This window comes from Dromaius novaehollandiae, chromosome 1 (genome assembly GCF_036370855.1).
Source record: "Dromaius novaehollandiae isolate bDroNov1 chromosome 1, bDroNov1.hap1, whole genome shotgun sequence".
NCBI classification, from domain to species: Eukaryota; Metazoa; Chordata; class Aves; order Casuariiformes; family Dromaiidae; genus Dromaius; species Dromaius novaehollandiae.
Window position 1 is genome coordinate 22,104,989 of NC_088098.1, and position 22,435 is coordinate 22,127,423.

The 22,435-nt window shown below is 38.3% G+C and overlaps 1 protein-coding gene across 2 annotated transcripts in view; it reads right to left on the reverse strand.

Moving 5' to 3' along the window:
- CPED1 (cadherin like and PC-esterase domain containing 1) overlaps positions 1–22,435 on the reverse strand; it is a 153,016-nt gene that overhangs the window by 93,280 nt on the left and 37,301 nt on the right. For both annotated transcript variants that reach the window (XM_026113527.2, XM_026113529.2), the window contains exons 5-7: positions 22,111–22,186; positions 9,757–9,913; positions 8,091–8,259 (exon numbers count right to left, since the gene is read on the reverse strand). In XM_026113527.2, the coding sequence (XP_025969312.2) occupies positions 8,091–8,259; positions 9,757–9,913; positions 22,111–22,186 (402 nt within the window). The remainder of the gene's footprint in view (positions 1–8,090; positions 8,260–9,756; positions 9,914–22,110; positions 22,187–22,435) is intronic.

Sequence of the window (22,435 nt, forward strand, 5' to 3'; positions counted from 1 at the left end):
TGTTGCACATGTTTATATAATGCCTTTTAGAAAATGTGTAAATGCAGCCAAATTACATGGATCAAGCACACATTTTCTCTAAAGGCAGAATGAACTAGAAACATAAATATGCTTAGGATTAACTCTAACTCATTGACTTTTAGCTCTCTGATACCTACTTTTGCTTTAGCGTAAGCCACTGAAAAAAATGATTTATTTGGCTAACTCAATATTGATTTTAAAATGCTTCTCCTTCCACTTTGACATTCACTTTCTAAAATCTGCAGTCATTAAAACAAGCCCTATGATCTCAGTGACATGGATTCCATTGACTCCTTCAAAAATACACCAAACCATTAATTTAAGGCTCAATACACAGAAAAGATACAATTTAACTGACAACAGAATTCCCATTTGCAACTTTCATGCACAGACTCACAGACACTCAAGGACAGCAGAAGAGTGTGCCATCCAAAGGGCTGGATATTATAGTTACTGTAGCAGTTCCCTAGAGAAGATGTTCCTCTGGCATGATTTCTGCAAATTAATTTCTGAGGGGAGATTCTGGGGCAGCCTAGGCCAGCTAGCCGAATGGCTGGCTGAGGATTTTTGCCTGAAAGAGGGTATAGAATTGATTTAGCCAGCAGTATCCCTGTCCCTTCTATCGCTATCCGTTGCTTTAAGAAGCCTGTTCAGAGTGTGTTGAGCAACAGGCATAGCATGTACATGGACTGCACTACTCTAACACTCTATAGAAGATGTTAGTGAATTTCACTATAGCAAAAACAAACTGTAGCAATCCTTCCGGGATTGCCTTCTAGCTCAAACCTGCCTCATGACAAGACAAAAGAATAAGATTCTCCTTAACTAACTTTAGAGGTGAGAATAAATGCAAAATTGAAACAACCACACTCATTGACTGCATTGATTAGCTTTCTGTTGATTGTAATAGAAGTTCAGAGGCACAGCTCACATGAAGACATTTAGGTGCCATAATCTGGAGACGAATCCCACCCTGGACGACTACATGGCATATATCTATGCACCAATTACATGCCTAGATTCCTTCTACACTTCATTGCAGGATACAGACACTGAAAAGCATGATTTATGTCATCCAAAGGTAGACATCTAAAAATTGTGAAATTAGTTGTAAGCTAAAACTGCTCTGTCCCTTCAGTGACTATAAAGCCATGAGATACTATTGCAAGAAATTAACAGCAGTAATACCACTTGACACCTCAAGAAGCAAGAAGATGAAAGATGAAAGGCCATGGGAGCCACTGAATAATTCAGTGTAATACTGATATTTACATTTTGGAATCTGGTGCATCATACTTTACAGGATTTGTACGAATACATTTTGAAAGGACCTTGCTGGTCCCTGGTTGCATCCTTCAAAACTAGATGGCAAAGTTATCAACAACATATTTGAGGGCAATATTTACTTCTGAGGAAACCAAAGCATGACCTTCAGTTTCAAAAAGTGATTCTTCTTCAAATAATGAGGATATCCTCTCCATACTGTTGTGCTATGCAATTGGAATTGTCACTGTCTTTCTGACTGGTTGGGTCTACAGGGACGCAAGACTTAAGGTAGCCTCCTCTCTTTGAAAATAGCTGAGCCTGTTTTCATTTGAATCAACTCAATCAATCTCTGGCAACTTTTTCAGCATAAGCTCTGTATTTTCAATTCATTTTTGTACATTCATCTTCTCAGTAGATCTATATTTGGTGATATTTCTCCACTAAGTCCATGTATTTTTGGGTGTAAGTAGTTGTTCATAGATACAGAAACATCCACTTGCACACAAACACAAATCTTTTTGACTATACGTGTGGAGGTATTTAGATATCTAAGGTGCCTGCAAGAATACAAACTGGTTCCATGCAGAGGGACAGAAAAAAACATATTTTGCAATGGGACTATCTCCTATATTGCCTGCTAGCATAGACAGACCTACACACTGTCTCTCCAGTATATAGAAGAAGTTGTAAGATGTATAATGCAAGAAAAATGTACCCATAATCAAAAACAATGATTCCAGAATATAACATAGAGAAAACAGTGCAGCAGTTTATCACAAGTTTATAGTACAAGCTTCAGGTAGATCTATTTATTCCAGCCTCTGATTTACTATTATGTCCTACCATTTCTCCGAACCTCTGACACAGCACTTGATAAAGGGGGAAGCCAGGACATTATTCAGCTAGTTTATACAGTAAATTTCCCACTTAAGCATATTTTTTTCTTTATATAAGCTATGTTAAAGAAAGATTATTTAACAGCTCCAGCCAAACAAATCTTGTTCCTTAATACTGTTTTAATTTATTTACATGGAAGATATACTTTATTTTATTTCAGGTTTAAGTGGTCAAATTTCCATTCATCTCAGTGGTTGTCCCTGAATGTCTTATTTTAAATCTTGGCTCGTGAAAAAAAGGAGAAAAGGCCATGAGCAAATTTTCCTCTGAAGATCCTTGCTCTTAAGACCAAGTCCAAAGATCACTGGAGTCAATGACAAGCTTTTCATTGGCTTCATCAACCTCTAAATTAAGGCCTTTGAGTGGGACTGAACTAAGAATGGTTTCCCAACCCAAGTATTGACTTCTCAGTGGAACAGAAAAGATGATTTACTAACAGCTTTTATCAAATCACTGTGAGAGGCAAATGTGAACCTTTAAAACAAGCTGTTCCAGGAGAACAGAGTCCTAAGATCCTGAAAGAAGTAGGCATTTCCCCCAAATTCACATTTATTTCTACCAAAGACTAAGCCAGGGTTGCTGCCACCAAAGGTATGCCTCATGTTAGATTATAAGAGGAGAAAGGAATGTATTTGGGAGCTAAAAATAGTGTTTAATTTTCCTGTCTGAAATGTGGTCTTTGGGGAGGAGAGAGAAGAATCCTGCCTTCAGGACCAAGTACTTGAGGCAGTACTACAAATCAATGCCCCAGTCCTGCATTTATATTCATTTTAGTGAATGCCACATGACAGAGAAAGCTGTTCTCAGTCAGCTTGATTAAGGCACTCTGGAAAGCGAAAAGAAAAACATGAGAAGGGGAGTCAGAATGGGAGAGCTGGGAGCTTACAGAGCTGCCTGGATTGAAGAGCTAGAGCCAGAAAATCTGACAACCAGGAGAAAAGCAGAGAGCTAAGGGTCTGGATAAGCGAGAAAAGGCTTACTTCTGACATAAAGACATCTTATAAGGAATAATCAGTCCAGAGAGGGTGAAAAAAAGAACTCTTACTAGAGAAACTGGAATGCTTATTTTGAGAAGAGCAGAAAAAGACTCCTGGAAGAATGTTAACTCTCTTTGTATAATGCATGACAGATTGACACAGATATGGAAAAGGTAAAGAAAGAAGGATTATTCATTCCTTCTCTTAAGACAAGAACTAATAACATGAAATTAAATAATCAGATAGAAGTTTTAAAGCAAAAAAATAGTTATTTCTCATGCAACACATAATTAATCAGTGGAGGTTCTTTGCTGCAGGTTATTGGTAAGACCAAACATAAATAGATTCAAAAATCAATTAGAAAGCAGCATGGCAGAAAATTCTACTGGAGCCTATTAAACGTAAAGATACATATTCCATTTCCAATTCAGTGTGTCTTATACTGCAGACTGCCAGAAACTGGTAGAGTCCACCTGAGGGGAGTATCACTTTACACAAAAACTTTACACTTTACACAAAATACACAATTTTTGATACTTTCTTTCCTTGATGTTACCAGAAACAGAATGTTGGATTAAACAGGTATTTGATCTCTCCTAGTCCAGACACACTTTTGATAAGATATTAGTGAGAAAATAAAAAATAGGGTTCTAGATGTTATGAGAACAGAAAACCGAGACAATCTCTCTGTTATGCTTTATCTCCCAGGAAGGGGAGCCTTGGAGAACTTTTTTATATACACAGGCTACTTACAAGAACAGATAAATGCATATGATAAATTTTTACAGAACCTAATTCACAAATTTAATTTTATTCTCAACTAACCCTATAATCTAATCCAACAAAAAATCCAACAAAAGCTGATGGCAGTTTTCTTTTGCATTTGTTTCAGCTAAAAGACAGGAAAGAGTACGTAATTCAAAAATAAAACAAAGGGAAAAAATCAGAGTGTTTCTGCTATTTCTAAATATTTTGCTCTTTATGTGCATGTATGTTTGCATTCTATTTCACACTAAATATCTGTGGATATTACTTCAAGTAATATCAACACCGGCCACGCGAGGGCAATACTGCAAGCTAAATTCCACAGCGTTCTCCTCTAAGCCAGATCTTCATGTCATGTTAAAAGACCTATTTCTTGGAAGATCCTGATCTGGTTTTATTTGTATGTATGTTAATTATGAAAAATATTTTTCTTTATTCAATTTTTCAATTGCCTAATACACAAGAGAGAGAATTTCAATGATTGATAGTCATAGTGACATACCACAGCATGCTTAAACAATAGCAAACAGCTTTAATTGGTTATGTTCACTTCACTGCATGACTTGAAAATCACTTAAGAGCATATTTTCAGCTAAGGACATCTAGGGTGATGCAAGTACACCAGTCAAAGAATTCAAACCCAGGAGGCACCTGATGGTCTATTTTGGATGAGCAAATGGACAGTAAGCCAGAGCAGGGGCAGTGCAAAGCCATCTACAGCACAGAGAATCTCCCCAGGTGATGCAGGACATGGAAAACTAGTCTATAAAATTGTGTCCCTCTGTTAAGAACTGGGACCAGGTTGGGAAAGGTTAATGGCTAGGCAAAGATGGTGAGTACTTCACAGCCTGTCAAACTTTGAGATAATTAATTAAAAATGAGTGTTTCACACAAGAGCTTCTATCAAACACAAAATTATTCAGGGGCCAGTCTTTTGCTCAATACACATGCATAATATGCATCTATATGAAGGGAATTATTGCACACATTGATTGAGACCCATCCCTTAATTGATACCATATGCAGCTATTAACCTAGAAAGTCTCTATATTATTATTAATTTTTCAAAGGACAGATGGTCTAAAATAAGTCTATCCAAATTTCTTCAAAGAAATAAGGCTACTATAAAGTCTCTCTTCAAAATATTAATGTGGCAGAAAACCATTCTCTCCCCTGCCTTTCCTCCATGTTCCCAACCACGGCCAAATCCAGAGCTGCAGTTTTGCCACCCCTTGACCACACACAAAATCCTCATGCCAGCCTACAAATCAGCTTCTTTTCTTAGCTTGCTTTCTGAACAGAGGTACTAAAATCTGTATAATCCAGAGAAAACCTGAGCAGCAAGCTGCATTTGAACTCTTCCTGAATTGCCATTTAGCCAATGCTTATTCAAAAAGTCACTGTGAAGTCCTGTGACTATGATTAGGATTAGCGAATTTAAGTTGTAAAAATCATTTACAATAGTTTACTAAAAAAGAAGCAGTGGAGTAATACAGTATTACTTAATACATTAAAATTCTACTTTTTCTTTACACAGTTTCTCTAAATAATTGGGTATCATCTGATATACCTCTATATTTTAAAAATCTCAACTTCATATCCACCACATTCTGGTTACTTCTAGAAATGACAAGGAGGGTTTTGTGCATAGGAGATCAAATTTTACACTTAACATACTGAATTTGCAATAGTAAAGTTGTAACCAAATCAATCACAATTGTAGATCAATTTCTTATTGATAATGGTTTAATTATACTAGTGTGAGAAAATTTGTTGACCAGAGCCTTATAAACACTGAGCAGGTCTCTGAATTATTGTGCAACATTACCAAAGGCAGCATATCTATGATGGCAATACAGCAGATGAAAATTATTCTCATCTGTTCATTTTTAAAGATTAATTCAGTCAGCTGCTCTAGAGAAAAATGCATCACTAGCAAATTTTTCAAAACCAAAGTCTCCTCTGTAGGCCTGTTCAGTTCCCAAAGACACTAATGGGTATCAGTCAATGTCAATCAGTGCAAGAACAAATCCTTTCTGCCTTTATTAACCATTGACAGGTTGGAGCTTCATAACATAATGAACAATTTTCCTTCCTTCACACTAGAGTTGACAGAAATTGAATGCTTAGAAATATACTGGATCAGATTCTTTGGCTGCGGCAAATACACATAGCTCCACTAGCTAGTTCAGGAAAGCAGATCACTGTGCTGTCATTGTATGTCTTGCTGGCAATATCTGACAGCTCCATGAAGTTTATTCGAAACTTGCTGTAATCTCATCCCAAAGGATATCACTTATTTAATTTAAACCTCCTCACAAGTATCGTCTTCTGACTGATGACATCTTTTCTAGCACCTCCTGCCTGATGCCTCTGCATCAAGTGCAGAAGCCTCATTATGATTTTCCCAGCAGAGCTATCAGTGAATTCCAAGTGCTGGATTACACAGTGTCTCACTTCTCCTAGAGACTACCTGACTCCTCTCAGGATCTTTATAGGGCACAAGGTTTATGCTTAGAGACAGCCTTATACATCCTGTTCTCCATCATTTTGTTAATATATATTTAAATCTATATACATCACTACAAACATACTTTCTCTGGTGCCTTATTTTTGTGTAATTCTTGCCATTTTGACAAGTCTGTCTAAAGCTGTGGAAAATATAATACCACAGAAGCAGTAACCAGATTGGAACAACTGTATATGTGCTGCTGCTTTTATCTATCATTTTTATTGCTTCTTCAGCTGCCAGAATACTCTATAAATGGTGGCTGACTTCAGCAGACTTCTCTCAGAAAGGATTATTTTCCAGAGCCATATCATTTTCACTAATGACTATTCACCTTTAAAGTAGTTCCTGCTTCAGACATGGTAATGAAATGCTGGACATTGTGGTGTTTTAATAAACATAAAACAAAACTGAACTTCAAGGTTTGTAAGTGGGGAAGTGGTCTTCCTAAGTGTAAATAGATGAATTGCAAAACAGTACGGTTCTGTAGACTTCCATAGCTTCTGAAGAGGTAAAGAAGGAGACGCAGGCTCCTCTCACCTAATTTTGGCCATCTAAAATGTAGACATCTTCCCTAAGGTAGTCATAGTCCTGGGAAGGGAACAAATATTTTTAGCAGGAAACTCATCTCATTCTACAATTAGTGTTTAAATTAGGTGGGATGATTTGCTCTCTACAGATGTCTGTTTCTCCAATAACCAAAATCAGAGATCAGATAATGAGCTTAGACTAGGCATTTTTTTAAATAGCTAAAATTGCAAAACACTACAAGGCTGGCACCATCAAAAGAGTCCTGAGAGTGATTCTAACTGATACGAACCCAAGACCAGCTCCTAGCCCAAGCGGCTTATATGGGACACATCCTCAGGTGCTGCAGCAGACATTGAGCTATGTGACCTTGAGATACCACCTCTACTTTGTGACCTTATTCCTTCAAAAGGAAAGGAGAAGTCACAGAACTGTAGTTCCTTCATGAAGGGCTGTCATGTTGCAAACATAGTTAGCTGCTGAAAGAAAAAAGGAATGGGAAGGTGCACTTGGTAATCTGTAGTACTGCTGAGCAAACTAGACATGGAGAGGAGTCTCTCCAGCCGCTTGGAGATGTCCAGAGACAATCCAATTAAAGCAGTTGTGAAACATCCATCTTCATAAAACCTAGAGACCATGGGAAGCCAATCCTCTCCATGGTATACTTCCTTCCCCTTATTTGGAAGTGCCCTGACCCTCTTTGATTCTGTTTTACTGCACCTAAAAAAGAAATTTAAACAAACCATTTTAAATATTTACTCTTCTTTTTCACAACACTGTCAACATTCAGGCAAAAGACGGTACAGCATGACAGCACCCCCACAGCTGTGCTTTAGAGAAAACTTCAACTTTGCAACTGCTGTCAAATGTCAGCGATAAAAATTGGCATTGAAGCAAGCAAACCCCAGGGTCCTTCATAACCCTCACTATATAGGCTGGCTTTTCCCTCCTTCGTGAACCAAACCCCTCTCTTTCTGAGGAATGAAAGCTGTACATGAGGAGAATATTCACTGTCAGCTGGGGACTGCAAATAAGGAAGGGGGAAAAGTGAAGAACCATATTATTTGGTTTTTTGTCTCCACACTTCGCCTGAAAGAGTGGAACAATTAAGAAATGAAGTGTTCTACCTTTACAGAAAAATGCTTCTTCTTGGATGGATGCCAGACAGTGCCAGTTGAATGAATGAAAGCCCGCAAAGGTGTTAAGGATGTGACTAGCACATATGCTTTGATGATGACAGAAAGGTCTTGAGCTTTAAGGATGTCCTTGTGGTCTGATGGACCTGATAGCTGATTCCTGGAAAGTAATAATAATTACACATAGCATTATGGAAGTGCTGTTGCAATTTCTGTCAAAAAGAAAATGAGCTATAAGAATATAGAAATTAGAGAAGAAAATAATTGCCTTTTTTCCCTAGTTAAGTAACACAGCAGATGAAACCAAGCTGGCTAGAACAATGCTTTACATCAAGTCTTTTTCATGCTTTCAGTATTTTTTAATCTTAAATCCCAGACATAGAAAGTAACTACATTAGAAAGGAGTCATGGTTGAGACTACGTAAGGGTAGATGCATTGTGAGCATGCTGTAATTATTGTGAAAGCAATCATTACTAGCCCAGGACGTTCAGAGTGGAGGTTAAAATATTAAAGAAATTCAAGAAGCTGAAGTAACAGAAGTGCACAATCAAGGCACCCAAAATTAACACTGATTTGTAGTGATGTCAGGAAAAAAAAAAACTATGGAAAGATTGCACTATGATAAGCACTTTCTTCAGTTTAATAGAAGGCCACAAACATATGGGTACTGAATGCTTTCGGCGAGGAAAGTCAGAAGCTATGATTCCAAATATTATGATAGACTATGACACACAGAAAAAGCACTTAATAAATCAGCTAATCATAAAAGAATTATCCAGGCCAACTTTGATTTGGGAATGACATAGCTGTCTAGATATTGGCCTACTGCTCCCATAGTCTGCACAAAAAGAATCAGCTACAGATAGAGGAGAAAAAGAAAAAAAGGAAAAATCTATTCCTTAAAAGCTCATTATTTGGGGAAATTTGAGCTATGCTTGGGTATATTGACAAATGAGGTTATTATTCTGTCTGTTAAAAACTCTGAATATCAATCTATCTACCTCATAACAAATGAAATAAGAGGATGAATATATGGGTCTCTGCAACTGTGATTAGTGGTAAAAGACACAGGAATCTTGTGCTCTTCTCCCATTTCTGTGTAATCTTTGGCAAGACATAGCTTTTCTACACCTCAGTTTTGCCATCTGTTAAGAGAGTTTAATAATATCTATCTTGAAGAGATATTTTTTTCTTTCTCCTGAAAAATAGTAGAGACCCAGACCATAATATTTGTGTGATACTGTAATGTAAGAAGCAGCATTTGGACAGCCAGTTCTCAAATACTTCTTAGTGCCTCACTTACTGGAAGGTCTCTCTGCAAAGGAATATATATGTCTATGGTAGGTGTAATGGCAAGGATGGGAACAGGAAATGACTCAGCCAGGAAGAGACCTACACATCCAGGCGTGTCCATGGATCTGTGTTTATCTACTAGGTAGATAAAATGTTTAAATGCCCTCAGCATAAAAGCTTAGATTTTCATGTACAAAGCATGTACAAGCTTGGCTATGACAGACACAAAAAGTATAAAAGATACAATACATATAAGTGCTCCTTCTGCTGTGGTCTTGAGCCTTGCCATATTCTGCTCCCCTGACTCTCAGTGAAATGCATTATGAAACACACAGTTCATGATAGTGTGGTATCATATCTTACAGCTGTGCACTATTGGTCTGGTTCCACAAGTACCACGGATGGGCAGTATGTGTCTTGTCACTGCTTTTCCAACTCTGAGACATTTTGCTTGTGGTGCTGGCCTTTGACAGCCCAGGATGACCAGAGCATTCGAGGGTGGCAATTGGGAGGTGCAATTCTGAAAAAGTTCCAAGGGAATAAAAGAGAAAGTCAGTAGAGCATCCAAAGGAGAGGGCATCTTCTGCTGCTAAGAACAAAATGCATAAAGCACAACAGGTAGAGAGGAGCTACCAGAATCAGCTGAAACTGTAAAATAAGTGCTTAGACTATAAACCCTTTTGGATCTGCTAGCAGAGAGATTTACACTCACCAAGCACCCCCTTCCAGCTGCAAACTCAGAGCCTTAGCTGTTAACTCTCACTTTATATGTGTGTGCATGAGTGCTGCATATGAAAAAGCATTCCCTTCCTCCCTTCCTCTAAAAATAAATCCTTTATTTCTAGATACAGAAGTGTTTCTTACACTGCTCTAATTACAATTGATGTTGATGGGACATTTATCTGAATAAGGACCGAGGGACTTTGCTGCAGTAATCATGCAATCGGCTCAGCTCAGCTCAGTAAATAACATACCCTGGTTCTAGATTCACAGTTTAAGGCTAGACTTTGTTGGTTACTGCAATCTACAGGAGGCTGAGTTTTGCCACTGAATGCAGTGGGAGCAGGACTAAAGTACCACAGTCCTCAAGATTACTGAGTCATGTGAATATTAATAGTAATCAAAATATTGTGATGTGATATCAATCAGTGGGTGGTATGTGTTTTCTGTTTTTACTGTGCTGATGAATAGGTACAAAGCCCTTACATTATGTGACTATTTCATGCAGGGTGGTTTTCATTAACTCTAACACACTTCACATTTAGACAAATTCTTAAGTAATAAGGAAAAGTCAAGCTATTCACAGACCTCATTACTTATCTTTTCAATGTCATACTTCACAATGCTAATCTTATTAAGTTATTTATATAGCTTCTCTTTCAGTGCAGGTAGTCTCCATGTCGGTGCATGAAATTAAATTTAAAACTGTATTTCTGGTGATGAGGTATAAGCAGCCATTCAAGGAAAAGAGCTATTTATTTTCATACAATTCCTGTTAAAATAGCATTTTGATGGTCTATGTTTATTTACTGCTCATCAGATCAGATCAGTTCAGCCTTCCAAGCTCAACTGGGACTAAAATTAATCTGGCCCTTTGCCTTACACGCACCATTCAGCAATTCAGCAGGAATAAAGATTTTACTAATCAAAATCAGTCCCTTAACAGAGCACCTCATAAGATTATACACTCATTGACATCTTTGTGTCTGTGTTATGCACTATAATTTATTTGAACTTTGTTTACTGATGGTACAGAGACAAAACCAACTACTGTTTGTCTACATGGCTGTGTAGTGATAACAGGAATAAACTCCCACTGAGTCATTTATTTAGCAGACTTGATTCTGAACATGCACAGCAAGCAGACCTACTAAATCAAGTGCTGTTTTTTTCTATATCCACCATGTAAAGAGAAACCAGCATTTCACCATGGCAATTTTCAAAGGTTCCACTGCACCTATTCCTATGTGTAATTTTAGCTACCTAACTGCAGTGCCTGCATTAGCAATCTAGCATTTTTAGGCTTCATCTTTAGTCAATGGAGAGAGAAACCAATCCTCAGAGCACTAAGACAAATAGTAGTTCTGAACTGCCTTCAGAAAAATCTCTTTTTTCATTGACTGTGCAAACTAAGCTACTTACTTGGAACTGCTAATAATTCCCAGAGGATAAAGTCTGATTATTTTGGTGTTCAGGCAAAACCAGAATTATTAAAATTCCATACAGGCCCATGTACATGGATGACTTCAGAGATCTCTCACTGATTTATTTTTACATTGGTTAAAAAAAAAAAAGATGCACCCCTCCAGTGTTATAGCTATCTACAGAGTTAGAAGAACAACTGCACCCTGTTCCACTGTGTCTCGTTACTAATACATCCACCAGAAAAAAACCATCACAGACTCTGGAGTTCAAAACTCATGATATAGGTCTTCAAACAGCAAGACAACGGTCTATCGACCATAAGTGGGATCAAAGTCACACAAAACCCACTGAAGTCCATGACAGCAATCCAGGCTAACAACTTTTGTGGACTGCCCAGGAGGTGCAGATAAGAGAGAGATCCTATCTTGATGGCTACAGCATATAATTGAAAGGAAGCACAACTGTGGTTCCAGACCAAGCTTCCTATAACACACAACTTTTACATTAAGCCATAGCTATGCAACAACATTAACAGAACCATGGAAAGGACAAGAATGGCAGGTCTTCTCTCCCCAACGGAGCTTCTGAAAAAGCTGTATTTTGCTATCTGAAATGCCATCTGAAAGCTCAGATCTGAAAAATTATATTTTGTCAAAGATGCACATTTTTCAGGAATTGCTTTAGTTAAAATGACTGTGATGCTGAGAAAGGGGAAACAGATAAAAAAAATAATTATCTTATTTAAAATAAAGCCAATATTTCAATTAAAATAAGAACAGGGCAGCAGAGAACAGCTGTTCAGCTTGTCACTCAAGAGAAAGGAGAAAATCTTTTTTCTTTTTAAAGTATGGTTTTAACTGTGCTGCTAGGGCAACAACTAACCAACATGGTATTAGCTCACAAGGCTGAGTTTGAAAAGAATGAAATAAGGTTTGTACCTATATTTACCCCTTTTAAATCAGAGATTTAGCTGTTTTGAGAAAACACAAAAGTTTACTTTGACATTAATTGATTTTTCACTACCTAGTGAACCATTTACTGGAGCAGAATAAAAATAAAAAATGCATAGGGACAGACAAAAAATAGAACTATCCTGAAACCCTTAAACCACAGGGGAGAAGCTCCTTAGTACTATGATAAGTCATTGGAAACTGGCTTTGGGGTAAGAAAGAAAAAATGAAAACCTGCTCTCTCTCAAAGAAGAGAAGGTTAAACAAAGTCAGGGCCTCAGTTATCAGCGTGGAGAATAAAAAAGGAGGCAAAGTTCCTAAATTATTCCTCGTGCTATAGATCATCCTGTTTGTACGGTGCTTTACACACCATACAAGCTTTTCTGTTAGCATTTGCCTGGGAAGGAACCACCACTGCAGGGCTGGAAGAAGGAGAAAGGGGAAGAAGGAGATGTCACAAGACACTTGCTCTTTTGAGATGACATAGAGCATGCACATCATCACCATTGCTAATGAGGGAGGACAATCCCTTACTTTGATAAACGTACTTCTAGTAATCAATGAATACAATTATCATAATAATAAAAATATGTCCTTAGTGCTCAAATGCAGCACATTCAGCTAGATCAGTTCTAATGGCAACTCCTCTCCTGCTCTTGCACTCAAAAGCCATAGTAGTGTTTGTTAGAGCTGTAAATTTGTTAATCAACATTACTATCAATGAAAATTAGCCTGCAATGCCATTACTGTTTGCAGTAATTAACATGTTTTTCCATCTTGAAATCACTCTACAAACTGTTGTTAATTAACAGTGGAAATAATATCAACATTTTATCATAGAAGAGGTGAGGATGGCTCAACAGTTGATTTGTGTCAGTCAGTTTGAGAAATCAAATTAGAAATTACAGGAATTCCAGCATCCTAGTCTCATGTCCAGATAACCAGATTACATTCCCTCTTTCAAGAATCCAAATCTTAGCATCAGTTATTTTTTGTACCACAGATTTTAAGATCAATAAGAAAAGATATAAGCCAGAAATGAGCATTCTCCCATTTTAAAATGGCTAAGCAGTAATTAAAAGGCTATTCAAACTGTTGTTTTTCTGAGAAGTTGTAGGCTTTGCCAGTCTGCTACCATTTGTAATGACCCATTGCAAAGCAAGGAACTTAAACTGGATACCAGCTTTTAGTTTGAATGAAAACACATCACTTCCTTGAAATTCTGACTGGAAGCAGGCTTCTTGTGCTGACATCTCTGAAAGAGTACAGTTAAAAACTCTCATTTGAAGTACTTTACCATTCTCTGTCTGCCTAGGGTGTTCTCTGTGATACCTTTATAACTGGTAAGGAAATTCTCTTCCCAGTTGAACTCACACATTAGCCCTGAAGCCAGAGCAACAGGTAAAAGATAGATCAGAGACATACACACAGCTGGAGGTGCTAGGAGGGGCATATGTGAAAGAGAGATATAAGATCCACCAAAGCAAGTCAACACCTGTAGATCAAAAAAATCATAGTGTCCCTTTTTTACATGAACTGGAGGTAGATTTTGTCCTGTCAACTGCAATCTGTTGAAGTACCACAGGGTCAAACAGATCAGTGGACAGCAACAGCAACTACACTGATAGCTAATGAGGGAGGCCATTCAAATGTTTTATAAGGCTTTGACGTGTTGCCTCCCCTCCTCCTCTGGCTCCCAAGTTATTTACTTATCTTTGGCTCAGAGTTCTTGAGCGTTACATGAGATTCAACACATGCACAATAAAGAGTAGCTGATTTAAGAGTTAACAACATGTGGCTGAGCAAAAGGTTTACCAATAGCTAGAAGTACTTTTGGACAAACTAAGAATCCCTGGAGCACAGCCAGATAATTATTCACAAGGCTGCTGCCACCCATACACATGCACTGCTGGTGAGTAGAATGCTTACGTGAATTGAACATGTGGTGATCTGCAAGGGTCGTTAAGTCAACAAGAGAAGTTTCTACTGGCTGAACTAGGCAAGTAACACTGAAGTGAAAGAAAGGGAAACAGAAGACAAATTAGATATGTCCTCTTCTTTATCCTTTCTGTTTTAATATCCCTGGATGTTACAAGGAGAGTTACAGTACGGTTTTGTTGGTTATTTATTTTTTTTTTTTAACTACATTCAAGATCTAAAGAGGCTATATGTGACACATTTCAAATGCGGAGCAAGGAACAGATAAGATTTCTGTCTCTGTGGGAAAAAGGTTGTTTTGTTTCTAAACTGCCCATCAACTGTCAGATCTGTTAGAAACATTTCAAGGGCAATTGTGTCACCTTTGGAAGCTCATGGCTGTTTTGTGAAGCACAAAGCTGGAGATGGGATGAAATTGAACTAGATTGCAGTGCTTTGTTCTGAGTATTTTTTTTCATACAAGATATCATAAGCTCAGAACATTTATACTTGCAGAGCCTTCCTCTGATTGCTTTTCTTTTAAGGAGGAAAAACATCTCTTTAGAACTTCAAAGTTAAATTTAATCCGGGAACTATATGGGAGATTTTCCATCTGCATAGAAATCTTCTAGACTTCTTCCTAGATTTTCATAGTGGCAGTTTGTCTCTAGCAGGATCTCAGATTCTCTAATACAGGAAAAACGGATAAAATGATAATCATCTCACATAAATTCTCAGCAGTTGCTGATAGAGAATAATATTCAGAAAAGAGTGGTAACAGGTTCTCTCTGCCTACTTTCTAGGCTTGCTCACTGGAAGGGTATCTAGGTGTGTTGGAAGAACTTTATATTGATCCTGCACCTTGATCATTCATCTGCCTGACTGGTATGGGCAGCTGGAGCACACAGAGCTTATTTCTGAAAGAGACTGGGCAAACTGGATTGCTTACAACCTAGTCTTCTTCAGATGTTTACAGATGCGTGATTTTGCAGGCCTCTTAGGTTTGAAAGGCGTGTTAAACAGCTGCAAAGACTGATCCACATCAGGAAGCATTTCAAAAGCTTTCATAGAGTCTTAGGAAGGCTCCTGAGCACCTCCAGGTCTACGGAATTATGGTCTAAATAAAGCCTACAATCCAGTACCTTTTGCTCAGTTATGTATAGTATGCATAGCAGCCTGCTTTAATCTGTATAACCATGTTCATTTTTTCAGGGTTGATTTCAGAGGCTGGATGGGTATTAGTTGGACTACTACCCATCCATGGTTTGAGGTCATTGCAGGCTTGTCACAGGAAGCAGACCCTTTCCATTTAACTGTCCTTTGTTAAACATTTGACCCATCTGATGAAAAGATTCTAAATCAAAGATTAGTACTTTCCTATGGTTTACACATCCTGCCTGAAGGTTGCTAAAGAGAGAGAACCTGTAACACTCAGAGTTTTACAACCTATGCATTTAGAAAAGGGATGGCTTTGAAACTCAGAAAAGATGCTGAGTATGTGAAGAAGGGTAGGAAGCCTATGGGTAATCCTGGCCCCAGTGAAGTCCTGGCAACATTTCCATTAATTTCACAGGAATGGGATTTCTTGCTTGATACTTAACGCTCTTGTGATGATTTTTACATGTTTCCTTTAGCTTCATGCATGACGTGTACGTTTCTGCATGTTCAACATCCCAGCCCCTACTGAGTATTGATTTAGCTGTCAATAAAAGGGTTTCATGTTCAAAAACTGCAGTGAGCTCTCCCTCTCTAATACAGTTAACGTCACAGTATCTCACACTGAACACTGAGAATGAAGACACCTTCACTTACTAATTATTGCTGGGAATTTAGACAGTGACTACGTAAAATATATTTAGTATGGAGAAAAAAAAACAATTTATAGTAAAACAGATCTAGATGGAAAGGAATTTAAACTGTGGATTGGAATCCATGTCTAGAAAACACCTGTGAAGTTTCAGAATGATAAAGACAACCACACAGTAGCACATCATTTTTAAATGTATGTGTTGTTTATTTCACCCTCTAAAAACATTTCACCCTCTAAAAACATCAGCAAACACAGCTTCAGCTTATATTAATCATTAGCATGCTCGTTGCTTCTCTGTTTTGGCAGATGTGTAGCAAAAAGTATGTATTAAATACAATCTTTGCTTCTTCATTCCTAAAGCATCCTCACAGTTAAAGATAGATATAAAGATAGAGATTTTTCAATATCTTCCAGAAGGGCTTGATCCTGTGCATGCACCCTTCATAGCAGAACTTAAGTTTACTGATAAACTATAAAACACTGGAAGAAGTGACTCAGTGAAAATGTTGGCTGTTATGTGATTAGATCCACAAGCACCATTCTGTACTAGTAAAAAAGTAGAAGATATAATAGTAGGTGACTGAAGCCAAGTAATTAAATTCATTTAGCTGCTTTACTTCTTTTCTGTCTCCTCATATTAGTTGTTATTACAGAAGTATGTTTTTGTCCTAGATGAGATTTCACTTTGGTTTAAAACAGAGAACATCCTGTCCCAAGTAGTTTATAATCAAATTAACATCAAAAAAAGACAAATGCTGATTTTCTTGGCCATTTCTGAGGCTCTTAGCAAAAAAGTAATGGACACAAAACTGATGACTACTCATGTGCAGACATTTTTAAAGGCCAGCTGGCAAAAGAAGAACATCCCTCTTTAAAGAAGCATGTTCCTGTCGCAGAGATATTGAATTATTGAAATAGATATTTCATCTATAATTTCTCTCTCACACAGGTGGCTCAATAGGGATTCCTGGATCCCAGGATCAAGTATCCGGTAGAGGTGACAGTCAGCCAGAGCAGCTGTGTGTGAGAGCAGCTGTAAGCAGTGTTGCAATCTGATTACAGCTGGCCAGCCGCTTACTGCCTCCTACAAAACCACAGCTGAGAGCCCTGGGACAGTGGGGGAAGAGGAAGACTGCCACTCTTGCCACTCAGCTCCAGCCCCTAATGTCAGATGGCAACATGATCCAAACTAAAGATAGTAAAGAAAAGCAAGTAATATGCCTGCCACTGTGTGTGGCTAGCTACCATCTACTGAAGCAGCCAGTGTTAAAGGAGTGTGATAAGCTCTGTGACCATACTGTGCCCTTGCTTCCTCTCTTACCCTCTGTCACCACATTGCCTGCTAGCTCTAGAGTAACTCAGGGACACCGGGAAAAGGCAGGTGCAGATTTGCCAGGCAGGGGGAGAGAAAGGCTGAGGGGCATTAGCTCCTCAGTCAGCACCAGACAATAAACATACCACATACTGAGATCACAGTCACACAGCTGTACTATCTCCTCCTTGCTCTCCTGCCCAACCGTTTTCATTAGGATTGTGTCTACCTCAAATCCATCCATGTGATAAACACCGTTAGCCAACCCCACAGGCTAGCAAGTGAGCATGCAGGACTTGTAGACACTAATAAAGCATCTGACTAGTGACACTAATAAAGAGAAATCCATAAGGGAGGCATACAGCAGAAGTATTACTTTAAAAAGAATCACTGATTTGGACTGGCAAAGAAGAACAGACATGAATGGCACAGGCTGGGCCCTGGCATTGAAGCAAGACAAACCTTTATGTGGAAATACAGACTAGTTCAGGTTGCTTAGGGAACAGAAAAATCAGGGAGACTGTTTCAATGCTGTATGCATTCCCACTATTTTCCTGGGAAAAACCTGGGACAGATAATGTTTGCTGTGCATATATCAGGATGTCTTTCCCATACCCTAAACTGAGTACAGACTATTGGGTTTCTCTTCACTTTGTGGACCTTAGGCCTCTCCATCACTGAGGAGACAAAGTAGTTCCAGCCAAGCCCAGTCCTGACCCCACCTGTTGTGGGACAGTCAGTCTAAGCACCTGAAATCCTTTTGCCAGTCATTCTTCAACCTCAGAGAGCTTCTAGGTTTGGGTTATTTGCAGTAAAATTTGATTCACAGGTTCCTGCAACAGCTGCAGCTCTACTGACCTGAGCAATAAATGCCAGGAGCTTTCCTTGGTCATTCAACGACCATGCCAGAACCTCCCCACGTGGTCCAAACCCCGTATAATGACAAGGAACAGACAATAGGCACAGGTTAAAAACTCCTGTCCCAAAAGGACTGCAAAAGTAGGAGTGAAACTAGTCTTTTCAGACTGACCAGCATGCATTTATCATTCTCTTCCATACTGAATTTTAAGATCCATTATCATTCTTATGCCTCATGACAAACCCACAGCCATGTGTGTCCCTTTGCCAGCAACTGCTTTCCTCTCTTTCATTCTCCTACTGCATCCAGTCTACCCAAACACACTCTTTTTTGCTCCCCTAAACTCTTCATCCTCCAGTCTGTCTTTCCTATCCTTTTTTTCTCCCTAGCTTCTCTCCTGCCCCTTAAAAAGGAATCATCAGTGATAAATCCGTAACCTTTTCCCATCCAAAAAGAATCAGTCTGAATTTTCAGTCTGGCAAAAAGATTTTTCCATTAAAGAGCTGAAACAAAGAAATGAACACTGACCTAATATTCTCCACAACTCATTCTCTTCACAGCAGCCATATTGATATAATAGGGATAAGGGAAGAGGGCCTGAACAGCTCAGCTGTTTCACTACAAAAAATTTGGCCTAGCAATATCAACGGATAGAATAACGTGTTTAAAGAGTTTACCCTAGCATCCACTACTTATCAATACCAACACAATCCTACCCCCTGGTATTCCTTTCCATGACTTAGTGTGTCTTTAATTAGATGATATAATTCTTAGAGCAGCAACCTAGTGTCTTCCCTTGCTCAGCAAATCACTTGACTCTTTGGGAGGCTGACTAAATGACAAACCCAGTAATAACAAACCAAATGGTCCTCCTCTCCAACAGGAACTGGAGAGTATCCCCCTGGACTCAAAGAGACAGGAGCAAAAATACAACACTGATATGAAAAGAAACGATCTCTCATGTGGAGGAAATATTGATGAAAACTGTTTTTTCCCCAAATAATTTTAAAATTGAAGATCAGACAGATCCTAATAATCAGCAACTTTGCTGTCATTGGGCAGAGAGATCTGTCAGAAGATGCAAGCAAAAGAAAGAAGTGGAAAGAGTTGGCTATATCTGATGGATGTGAAGGGATGGAGAATATCTATTTAAAGTTTGCTTTAATTTATGCCTTTTTTTCCTCTTGATCACTACATTAAAATCAAATGATTTCACCTTTTGTTTGTAATTTCACCTCCTATGGGTTAATTTCAACCACAGTAAATTAGATATCACACATACAGTGATACTGAATAGGATTAAGCTCTGGATTAAGACACTTGCACTTTGATGTCTATACAAAGACTATTCTGTGTGTGCCAGGATCTAAGTTCCTATCATAGTTAATGGAGATCTAGCTGATACAGTCAGTGTAGTCTAGAGAGCAATCCAGCTAACCCTAAACTATGCCGGTTATTGGCTGGTGAACTAAATACTCTTTGGACTTTGCTAACTCTATACTGGACCTCTCTTAATTATAGAAGCCTAGATACCAACTGATAGATTCAGCTACCCACACACAGACATTTATTGCCATCTAAGATACTGTAGGATATCCCTCTGAGCCTCCAGCTGGTGGTTCAGAAGGACTTGGGGTCTTTGCCAAATCTGCCCAACCCACTGGGTGTCCTGCATTCCCTGGAGAGTCTCAAGTGGCATGAGCCCCTGTATTTAAATCACTACCTCTACCCCTAGAGCACACATTGATGCAGACACCTAGATTTAAGAGATGGATTTGTTCTTACTTTAAAACACTGCTGCTAATTTTGGTTAAAGCCTTTATTTACTGAATACTGAAAGGAGAGGGACCTCTGATACTTTTCTGTGCTTCAGCAGACTAAAATAATCCTCCATTACTGAGTGAATAGGAACCTCAGATCCCTAAGTGCTGAGCACACATAACAACCTTGATTTCAAGGGGGTTTCAGCATCAGTCATGAAGGCTTTTTCCTTGGCTGGGAAAACAGTAATAACATAAAAGTGGAATAAGATGTTTACAAATTGCCTTTACCTAAAGAGGAACAACTACTGGACAGCTTGATGTACCACATACACAGAGTGGCTTGTACCACAGTTTATGGACACCAGTGAAACATGCATATTTTAAGGGGAAAGCTCTGTGTGTGGTGAGTGCCCCTTGTGTTTGCGGTTTTGTGGTAGTAAAATAAGAAAAACTATTGCCATTGGCTTTTCTCCAAGTAGCAGGGCAAACCAGCGTGTTTCAAAGGCAGCCTGTTACAACATGAATAGGAACTAGCAATGCCTGAAGTCCTTGAAATTTTTAGAAATCTGCTCATGTTTGCCTGAAACTGGTACTATATCAGGATACTCTCTAACTCACATTCCAATGCAAGGGAATCAAGGCACTAGGCATCACTGAAGACACACTTATGAACTCAACCAAAACACAATATATCACTTACCTAGTATAATCAGTATTGACAATTTATTGCATCAGGAGAATACAAAATGTCCAATTTAAACTGAGTCTCAATATACAATTCCTTACGGAGAATACTTCAGACAGATTTTAAATATTGATCAATCTTTAAAGGAAACAGTAAAAAATTCTAAAAGGGAGAATTCAGTATGCTCAGGTTAGGAACCACTTACTTCAACTTTAGCCAAGCATTTAAAAGCCAGACATTTAATCTAAGCTACTTGTCTAGGCACCATTTACTGTCAGTGGTGAGAGGTAACTGGATAATTAGTACCTCCAGAGGGTAATTCAACCCACTTATTTTAAACCCATAATTTAGGACAAAATGAATCATCCTTTGAAGATGCCCCTCTCTCTCCACTGACTTTAAGGAAAGTCAGTCCAACTAGATACCTAACTTCTAAATGGTTAAATAAGATGTGATGAAGCCTACCCTTATGTGATAAGTATAGCATATATATAAAAGGTGGTAAAAAGGAAAGAAAATCAGACCAAACAACCTGCCTAACATGGCTAAAAACTAAAGTAACAAATGTGGGGGTTTTGTTATTGCATTATTATAAACAAGGCTTTCTTATAAGCAAAGTTTATATGGTGAAGTTAGATCATAAATCCAAAATAGCACTGATGCTGGATATTCAGTGGTATAAGTGGGAACAGAATGAGTCTGTCTGCAGTTTAAATAGACGTAATACGGTGCACAAGAGTTTTGTCCAGTTTTGTGTTCGAAGCTGAATCTCACCCATAGTAAATTAGAATTCTTTGGCAACTGGCTTGTAACCTTTAAACTTGTCTGGTGGAATGATCTTAATATACAAAGGCTTTTTATCAGTAAATTATGTCTGGATGGGAACCAAACTGCAACTCCTACTCCTTCTCCATGCCACAACATTTTTGTAAAGCTGAACAAACATATTACATTGAACCCAGGGCTTTGTAGTGTAAACACCAGTACTAACACAAGATAGTCCAAAAGTAAGACACTAACAGTGTAAATTATATCTACAGTATGCAATGGCTAAATAATGCAATGTTTTAACCTGAAAATATATACTGCATAACTGTAAATTATATTTAAATGGTGTCTAAAATGGACCTCTTGTTCCATTTTTACTTTTTCTATGCACTCATAACTAAAAATACACAAGAAGTATAAGCCTGACTGCCTTATGTCAAAGACTTCATATTAAAACTACTAAAAGACCTCCACCATGCATACAGATATGAAGAAATTGGAAAGTTACCTGAAAAGGCTTTTGTTATCTTGCATAATCCTTCTTTTCTGCAAAGAAAATGCTGAATTTCTGGAAGTAGGTTTACCTGTACATAAAAAAGAGAAGCTTTAGAAATTTCATTTTTAAAACTGTTCTTTCTACTGCAGCCTTCAATGGTTTAGTGTTTAATTTATCAGGGAGAGAGACCTCAGGTAAAAAACTTGTGTCAGTGTCAATAGGGAAATACAACTTTTCCATCCCTGCGATGTGGGATAATGAATTTAAAAGATAAATTCTTCCTTCATAGCCATCACACAACAAAGTTTCAGACTTATGTCTCTCCTCTCCTCCTCAT